The following is a 9,050-nucleotide window of genomic DNA, read 5'->3' on the forward strand; positions in this document are numbered from 1 at the left end:
CCAGGTTAGGCCCTTTTAATGTGTCCTAAGACAGGCTGCTAAAGCAGGAACCATGAGAAAACATATGCCTTTTTCTTTACAGCCAAAAAAGGGAATAAAAATGAAACAAAAAACCACTACAGGTATTTTTAGGAAAAAAATGGTTTTGTACATGGGGTATAACATTATAAACTCAAGACAACTCAGACAAAAAGGTGCCTTCCACGGCTACCACCCGTCTCTGCAAAAAGTTTTTATGGAACGTCCATCCAGCCAAAACCGCCGCTCTCCCTTTGAAATGTCATCCAGGTTTGTCCAAGACCCCGCGGGGCCCATCTGTCTTGGAATGTCCTCAGAAGGCTCTGTCAGTGAGTAGACGACAGGAGAAAACCCCAGAGTCGTTCACATGGCAGGGGAAAAGAAAGGGGGGAAGCTATTCAAACTTCGTCTTTTTTCCTTGTGGCTTATTGTCGCCGCCGCCTCCTCGGCCTCCTCGGAAACCTCCCGGCCTGTGTGCAAAAAGAGGGCCACTGTGAGTACCCAGGAGCACCCAAGGAGACCCCTCACACTCAGCCCGTCCTCAGATGACCCTGGCCCATTCTGCCCTTACCTCCAAAGCTTCCTCGGCCTCTGCCTCCAAAGCCCCCTCGGCCCCCTCGGCCGCCTCCTCGGCCCCCGAAGCCTCCACGGCCGCCGCCACCGCCACCACGACCGCCCCCTCGGCCCCCAAAGCCGCTAGGCTTGGCCCAGTCCAAGGTCACTTTGTTTCCATCGATTTCTCCATCCTCCATGGCCTCTTTTGCAGCTTTGGCGTCTTCCTCTGAGCTGAAGTCCACAAAACCAAACCTAACACAGGGTCAGCAGCAAAGGCAAAGGTTGGCGGGGCAGTGCTGGGAAACCTCCCCTTTCCTTAGACAAATTATTTCTGTGAGCAGGACGGCAAACGTCCCTCCGACCTCCCAAATCATGACCCTGTTTTCTGGGCCTGTGTTAAGTCCCCCAGAAGCGTGTCTGTCTCACAGCCACGCACAGGTGTGTCCCCATGACGAGGTGACACACAACACTGTGTGGTGCTAAAGTTTCTCTTCTTCTCGTGCGAATCCACAGCCTGTCACCGGTAGACAGGGCGGAGCTCATTGAGAAGACATTGAGACGACCCCCCCCCCGACCCCCGGGTAGACTCCCACCACGTACCCTTTCGAAGACCCCGTCTCCCTGTCTGTGACTATCCTGGCACCCACAGAGCCTTGAAATGAATCTTTCAACGTTTCTTCTGTTGTGTCTTCAGACAGGCCTTTGACGAACAAGGTTTTGTAGGACTCTGGGGAAAGAAGATGCTGACACGTCATCCCTGGCACTAAGAGGCCTTGCAGCCTGTCTCAGCACGTAGTAGGGCTCACAGGCCACGGCAAACCGTGGCCAGACCTTTATCGAGAGCTGGATCAGAACTTGACTATCTAGAGGAATTTTCTAGAGATTTCATCAGCAATTCTCAGATAATTAGTCATCACATCCAGCATCATTTTTCCAGCTACAAGACGACAAGCCTCCCCCGGCCCCTTTATTATTTTATATGACTCTTTCTTTTGAAGGTGAAAATCTGGAAATGCAATTCCCCTAGTCTGGACACTCCCAGGTAAGGAAAACTCCCTCTACTTATGCAGAGAGTGGCAGCCTGCCTCCCCACCCAGGCCTCCTTCACTTACGGTTCCTTGAGGCTGCGCTGGCAGCCTTTTGTCCCTTCAGCTCCAGCCGGATGGCTCTGCCTTCAATCTCTATGTTATTACAAGAACTCAAAGCTTCTTTCGCGTCTTCCACGGAGGCAAACTCAATGAATGCATACCTACACAGAAAAGCAAGAGATTCAGACCCCTGGAAGAGCCCCCTCACCCTGACCTTGACAGGCATCGTCCCTCGCTGGCCCCCCTCACCCTTTGGGTCGGCCTTGGTTGTTCTGGGGCAGGCTGATGGACGTGGCCTTCTCAAACACTTCCTGCAGACTCTCCTCTGTGGCGCTGTAGGCGAGGTTATTCAGCACCAGGGTCTTGGAGTCTGTCGGCCTGCTGTTGCTCCCACCCCAGGAATTAGTCTTCCCTCTGGAGTTCTCCTGCCCTTGGCTCTTCTCCCCAGTGTAGTCCAGAATGAGCGCTCGGCCATCGATCTCAGTGCCCTGCTTCTCTTCCAAGGCCTTGTCCACATCTGCTTCGGTCTTAAATTCAACGTAGGCAATTCTGGAAAATGGGGGGGTGGGGTGTCAAGCCACTGGTTTATTTGACATTTCCAAGACAGGAAGGATGTGAAAGGTGAAAGCTGCCTAAGAGGCACTGCCCAGGTGTGAATGAGAACAGACAGCAATGAGGCTGAGGAGAGCAGAGGTGCGGTCTCCACTGGCCCAGGCCAAGCTCCCTGAGAGACCCTGGGCCCCCAGGGACCGTAGGTGCTAACACACAGCCAGTCTGGCTGTCAGCAGTGGGCAGCTTCCCACTCCCTTGAGGGCTGCTACACGCTCCCAGGGTTGGGACTGCCTCGTGTAGCTGTGAGAAAAACTTGAGTTTGGGAAGCAACCTCCACTTTTTAGAAAGGAATTCTTTTTTCCCTAATGCATGCTCACCAAATCGGATTCTGATTCTAAGTGATTTACCCAGGGATGCAAAGGTACTAAAGCGAGACTCAGACTCCCAGTCCACCTTAACGCTTGGCTTCATCAAGTGCACACGGAGTCGTAGCAGTGTGCATTTGTACTTACAACGAAATCACCCCCATCATCAGAGGGGTGCAAGCCTCCCTTTCAAGAGAGGGCTCAGAGGCCCAGACTCGGAACTCCTGCAGGGCAGGGACTGAACGTGCAGCCCCCGGCAGAGCGCCTGGCACGCAGCGTGGGGCCCACGGCACTGCATACACCCATTCTCCATCCCAACGCCAGGCCCCCTCCGCCACAAACACCAACCTACCCTTTTGGGGTCCCATCCTTGGTGCAGACCAGCCTGACTTCAATAGCATCCTCAAACACTTCCTTGAGCTCCTCTTGTGTTACTTTATATGGCAGATTCTTGACGAAGAGCGTCCTTGCGTCTCGGTCTAGAGAAAGGAGGAGGTGCTGTCAGCCAAGTGCTGAGAGGGCCCTGAACAGGACCCACCACTCACAGGCCAGCCCAGGGCTCCCCTTCCCCCACCTTTCTTATTCTCTTTTGCTTTTTCCAGCTTCATTTCAGAGCCAAGCACTTTGGAGCCACTGAGTTCCAGAGCCTTTTCCATGTCTTCAGCAGATTCAAATTCCACGTAGCCAAACTTCCTGGAAAGAAGAAAAGAGGAAGAGGCTGCCACTGGGCCGGGGCTCCCTGCAACTCCCCAAACCGTTCAGAGGACGCCCAAGTGGCAGGGGGAGCGCGAACAGCTACGCAAAGCGAGGTTTGTCCTCCCACATCCTTCTTCATGCTCCTATTTCTAGGAAGGTCTAAGGGAAATGCACAGTGCAAATCCCAGCAGTGACTCGGATGGTCACCCCTAGCCATGGGAGACCAAGGACATCACATTTTCTCAAGGGACAGGGTCTCTCAGGGTAGCCTGGAGCCAACATCCCCCAACTCAGACCCTAATAGACTTCTAACAGAAGAAACCTCTCTCCCAAAGTTACAAAGAGGCATTAAAAAAAGGTTTAAAAATATGGCTGTTGGTCCTTCCTGGTCTGGTTCTGTGACATGATCCGCCCTGTGCCAAAGATCACCAACTGGCTCAGACCAGGAGACTGGCCAAATGACCACCTCTGGCGTGCTGGCACCAAGAGTGCAGCCGCTGCCTCTGAGACCCAAGACCCATCACGTAACAGACAGACATTGGCCACACAGGGTATGTGAGCTCTTGGCATGGCCCCTGATCTAGTCTTCACTCTGAAGAGGCACCTACAGCGTATGGGTTTAAGTCACCCCTTGCCTTCCTGACCATGTGATGCTTCTCTGGTGTTCAAGTTCTGTTTGACCCTAATTAAATCTGCTAAGCAAAGACTGCTGTGTTCACCTTTTTAAAAGCTCCGGAGGGTCCTCATAAACAAAAATACCCAGGCCCCTTACCTGGTGGCACCAATGCGCACGTCTACAACAGTAAGGTCCTTTTTTGCAAAGAAGTCCGTGATGCCGGTTTTCAGCTCAGAAGCAGTTTTGTTGAAATTCAGGTTACCAGCAAAGAGATTGAAATTTGTAGATGCTTCAGCTGTTGCAAAGAAATAACTTAGGTTAGGGTGGGAAAGCTGACCTCGCTGTAGAGACCCAGAAGCCCACGAGCACATCAGCTTATGACCGTGAGTGTCTATCAGGCTTCAGAATTAAGTCCCTTGGCAGATCATCCCCTGTGCCCGGCCACCAGTCTGCAACCCGCCCCTGCCCCTACCGACACCTGCTCTGGGCTGCACTCACCGTCCAGTTTCTGTTTCTTGGGTTCGGGGGCCTTCTGTTTGCCCATTTCCTTTTTCCTCTTTCCAGGGGCTTCTTTCACAGGCACTGCAAGACAAGACCAGCAGGTACATGACCACTTCCTGCCACCAGCCCACTTCTAGGGCCACCCGACCAGTTCCTGTGCACCTGCTTGCTCTGGGGCCAAATTCACTCCTGGAGGCACCACTGACCCAAGGTTTCTTTCTCTAATCCTTACCTGCCTCCTCTTCCTCCTCCTCCTCTTCTTCCTCATCCTCCTCCTCTTCATCTTCATCATCCTCATCCTCATCTTCGTCATCATCGTCCTCTTCCTCCTCCTCTGATTCCTTGGCCTTCCCAGGTTTCCCCACTGCAGCTTTCACGGCAGCAGCCTTCCCTTTAGCAGGTGTGGTGTCCATAGCTTCTTCTTCCGAGTCTAAAAAGAATGCCTCTATTTGAGTACTCCCCATGACGGAAGGAACAGAGATGAATGACAATCCTTCCTATTTATTAACATGCTCCAAGCTTTCCAAGCAACATAATCACTATGTCAGGTTTTGATTATCAAGGGTGCAAAGGCTCATCACACTTTACCACCTTTGATGTGACATGGGATGGAATCTGAACATCCACTCATTCTGAGAAAAAAATCCACCAGAGATTTCTGTGGGACCATCAGAGGGACTTAGAGGACTTTAGGAAATAGGCAAGGGGCTGGGGGCGGATTTCAGGCTGATGCAACCTCCACTGAGAATCTAACTCTAGGCAGAAAATTTAAACTCTGGCCAAGTGAAGACCAGCAGAAGCTTATAGGTGTCCTAAAACAAAGGTTGTTTAGCATCACCAGAACAGAAACAATCATTACCATCCTCATCTTCCTCCTCATCGCTGTCCTCGTCGTCTTCGTCGTCCTCCTCATCCTCAGAGTCTTCTTTGGCAGGAGTTGCTCCCATCTTTGTGGCTTTGGGAGGCTCAAATTCTTCATCCTCCTCATCTTCACTGTCCTCTTCTTCAGACTCACTGTCCTCCTTCTTGGCGTTCTTTCCATTTTTTGCCCCTTTACCTGGGGGCACTGCTGCTTTTGCTGGGGTGGCAGCCGGCTTAGCTGGAGTGGCTCCCTTCTTGCCTGGGGTGGCCATGGCTTTGGCGGGGGCGGCCGCCTTCTTGGCGGAGGCTGGGGTGGCTGCCTTCTTACCAGGAGTTACGGTTGCTTTCTTAGCAGGCGTGGCGGCAACAACAGCTTTTTTGGTTGGTGGTACCTTCTTTGCTGGTGTGGCCACAGCCTTTTTGCCCTTCTTCTGAGGGACTACAACCTAATAATAATTTTTATTTATAAAGTGTTAATATTTATAAAACACTTTTTTACCTAAAAGAAACAACTACAAATAGAAATTCAAACTAAGAAATACAACTCCAGACAAAAATATCAAGACAGCCTAGAACAATGTAGAGAACAAACATGGCAGATGACCTGGTGCCACCCCTTCCTCCCTGGGCAGGGATCCAGAGTCTGAACTGTCTAGCCATCTTCCACTACAACCTGCACCCTGAGGACTTGCTAATACGGGCATGAAGCGCTTGGATTCAAAAGCCAGGCCTGGTGGAAAAACAGCTTTGAAGGGGGAAGCAGGCACTGCACATGGCCATCTCAAACAGTGCAATTTGGCTGCCAAAGAGGACAATGCAATTCCACTAGTTACTCTGTCCTAGTCTGGGTACAACATTGTACTATCTGTTCCACCCTAGCTAGAGTATAAGCTCCCTGAGAGACGGTTTGGTCTGTATCACCCTTCCAGATCTCCCAAGTGCTAGCCAAGGCTCTGCACCCAGGAGGAGCCAAGAGCTGGAGGACCTTCCAGGAGGCAACTCTAAAAGGAGGAGGTTGGACTAGGTGGACCTGGAGGCCTCTTCCTGCTCGGTATCTGTTACCCTCTGAACAACATTTTATGATGCTAGCTTGTCACTAAGATACTCCCATACGGACCATGGATTCAGGAATTCCCAACCCTCCAAGTCCTGTCAGAGCTAAGAAAAAACTTGGCCTAACCTGTTTTACAGTGGAGGAGAACAGAAAGTCAAGCATGAGGAAAGCAGCCAGGTCTGTACTTTGAGTGTTATAAGTGGTTTCTCACAGGCTAGAACTCGAATTCCAGCAGCCCAAGTTAAGGTCTGTACCTCTACTTTTAAAGGCCATCAACAAGGATACTAACTTCCTAAAAAGTGCCTAAATCAATGCTTTCTATCAACATCAAGTGTTTCTTACCTTCCAAAGATATCATCACCTCAGTTAACCCATTAGCAGCCTAACACCACATATACAGACGTGCCAGGGTCGGCCTCACAGCCCTACGAGGCTTCAGGTCCTACTGGAACACTCATGGCAGGGGTTCTGCTTAGTTGTAAGCCTTTCATAGCCCACATTTATATGGCCTGGGTAAAGCCCAGAAAGAGCTAACAAAAGCCCAGTGTATTTCATATAATTCTTCATTAATTGAGGTGTTCCTTAGCTGATGTATATTCCCAAGCATCCTTCTTAGAAAGGAGTGTAGTACCCAGCGTGCCCAAGAATTACCTCTGTCCTTAAATGAGAAAGGAATCAGTTGCCCTCTAAAATAGTTTGGGACTCAATTAATTTCTCCCTTAAATCAAACTCAGATTTGAATATTACTCTGACCTGGCCCCCAAATTATCCTTCATCTAACTTTTAAAATGAACAGATACCAAACAATTACACAGCATCAATTTCCCCCAAAATTCTTGCCTGCAAATTTCCTTCCGGACTCTAAATAGTTTAGTTTGCTCTTCTTCTTTTTTTTTTAACAAAACAAAACAAATCATTTCTGGACAGCGTTCCAAAGTTACTTACCTCTTCTCCGCTGCTTTCTTCTTCTTCTTCTGACATGTCCTCATCTTCACTGTCTTCTACCTCCTTCGGGGGAGGAGCCATTTTCTTTGGCTCACCTTGATTTTTAGCAGCCTAGAAGGAAAGCCCAAGAGCATGGCACTCATATCCCAACGGCTCAAGTTATCTCAGGGTCGGTCAGAAGCATCGAGGACAGCAATCACATTTATAAAATTTACCAACTTCAAAATGGGCCGGAAACCCACCATTTCAGGTTAGGCAGTCCTCCCTATGCAAAGTTTCCCCCCTTCCCAGCCTCCCTCCTTGCTCCCAACAACTCCAGAATATTTGAAAATTCTGGTCAACCGCAAGACCCCGAAAAACACCGAAACGGAAGGTCAAGAGGTAAAGCCAAATAAAGAATGCTGGCTCCAGCTTGTTTCATGGGAATTCATCCCTCCAACATTCCGTAAAGCTTTAACATCTGCTGTTAAGCAGCACTTCTCAGACTTTCCAGAAATTTAACTCTGGCCGACTTTCAGGACTTGGTGGCATCCCGCTCAGTTTAAAAGCCTCCCAACAGCAAGGCCACGTGGATCAGTAAGGAAGCACGTGGCGGGAGCGTTGCCCCAGACTACCAATCCAGCCCCCTCCCCTCCTCCAGTCACCCTCGCTGCCCTCCTGCGTCCCGGGTCCTGCGGAAGAGTCAATGCCCCCGCCCCCGCCCCTCCCAATCAGCCCAAGGGAGGGATCAGGCATTCGGAAGCAAAGGGTCAGCAGGGCCACGTGGTGGGATCTGCCCTTTTGACAGATGAGGTACCAGGGGCCCGCGGCCGCCCGAGACCCAGGTTTGAGCCTTGCCCATCCCCCAGCTCCCCGGGGCCGCCGTCCGCAGACAAGGGCACGGACCCGGCCCAGGCCCGGCCCGAGCGGGCCACATGGCGGGCGAGTCCCGCGCCCACGTGAGCGGCGCCCGGACACGTGCGCCGGCGGGAGCCCAGGACGGGCGCTCGGCGCACGGAGATGACCTCACGGCAGCCCTCGCCCCACCGCTCCCTCCCCCTTCGGGGCGCAACGCGCACGCGCGCCCTCCCTCCCCGCCTTCCCTCCCGCCGCCCTCGGCTCCCGGCTCCCAGGGCCCTCCGCCTCCCCGCCCGCAGGGGAAGAGAAGCGGCGGCGACGCCGAGTCGCGCGAGACTTCCCGGGAGCCCCGAGCCGCGCACGCGCTGTCGCGCTCCTCCCCGCTCCCGCGCGCTCAGGCCCGCTAGGCCCCGCAGCCCCGGGGGCGCGTGGCGGCGCTAGCCCGCCGCCGCTCACCTTCCCTAGCTTCACCATGGTGGCGGCGCGTGACTAGGGCGCGGAGGTTGCAGATCCGTCGGCCGAGGCCCAGGCAACGTCGGTGGTTGGCGGAGAGCGCGGGCAGGAGTCCGTCCGCGAGCAGCCCTTTGCTGGTCGAGACTGAGACGAAAGACTGAGCCTGCCCCCTCGGCGCGACTGGAAAGGAGCTCGTCCCGACCCCGTGACGCCCCCGCGGCCAACCAGCGCCCTCGCCCCGCCCCCGGACCCGCTCCGGCCAATCCCAGAGCGAGCCCGGCCTGGGGGGCGGGACATGGGGGGCGGGGCCGCGCCGGGGCGGGGCGCGGGGTGCGCGAGCGCGCAGAGCGCGAGTTGGGAGCGGCACGCTGATTGGCCGGCGGGCGGGGCGCGCTCGGGAGCCCATGGAACGCGGCGGAGCGCGGCGGAGCACGTGGCGCCCGCGCGCAGCCTGCCCACGTGTGGCCTCTGCTCGCCCGGCGGCGGACATCTTGAGCCCTGCCGGGCTG

The 9,050-nt window shown here is 53.7% G+C and overlaps 1 protein-coding gene and 2 non-coding genes across 3 annotated transcripts; all 3 read right to left on the reverse strand.

Annotated features, from left to right (window-relative positions):
- Positions 1-8,714, reverse strand: NCL (nucleolin). The gene is made up of 13 exons (XM_020972162.2): positions 8,545-8,714; positions 7,252-7,362; positions 5,251-5,698; positions 4,624-4,821; positions 4,389-4,472; positions 4,047-4,185; positions 3,153-3,271; positions 2,931-3,057; positions 1,911-2,210; positions 1,686-1,822; positions 1,174-1,300; positions 569-825; positions 1-480 (listed from the first exon to the last, which is right to left on the reverse strand). The coding sequence occupies exons 1-13, from the start codon at positions 8,560-8,562 to the stop codon at positions 413-415; spliced, it is 2,133 nt and encodes a 710-aa protein (XP_020827821.1). The 5' UTR covers positions 8,563-8,714; the 3' UTR covers positions 1-412.
- On the reverse strand, positions 1,417-1,495 carry LOC144458079 (small nucleolar RNA SNORD20). Its single transcript, XR_013487631.1, has one exon. It is a non-coding gene; the product is annotated as a small nucleolar RNA SNORD20 (small nucleolar RNA).
- On the reverse strand, positions 4,256-4,328 carry LOC144458072 (small nucleolar RNA SNORD82). Its single transcript, XR_013487624.1, has one exon. It is a non-coding gene; the product is annotated as a small nucleolar RNA SNORD82 (small nucleolar RNA).
- Positions 8,715-9,050: the final 336 nt, after the last annotated feature.

Source organism: Phascolarctos cinereus, unplaced genomic scaffold (genome assembly GCF_003287225.1).
Source record: "Phascolarctos cinereus isolate Bilbo 61053 unplaced genomic scaffold, phaCin_HiC Scaffold_5;HRSCAF=322, whole genome shotgun sequence".
NCBI classification, from domain to species: domain Eukaryota; kingdom Metazoa; phylum Chordata; class Mammalia; order Diprotodontia; family Phascolarctidae; genus Phascolarctos; species Phascolarctos cinereus.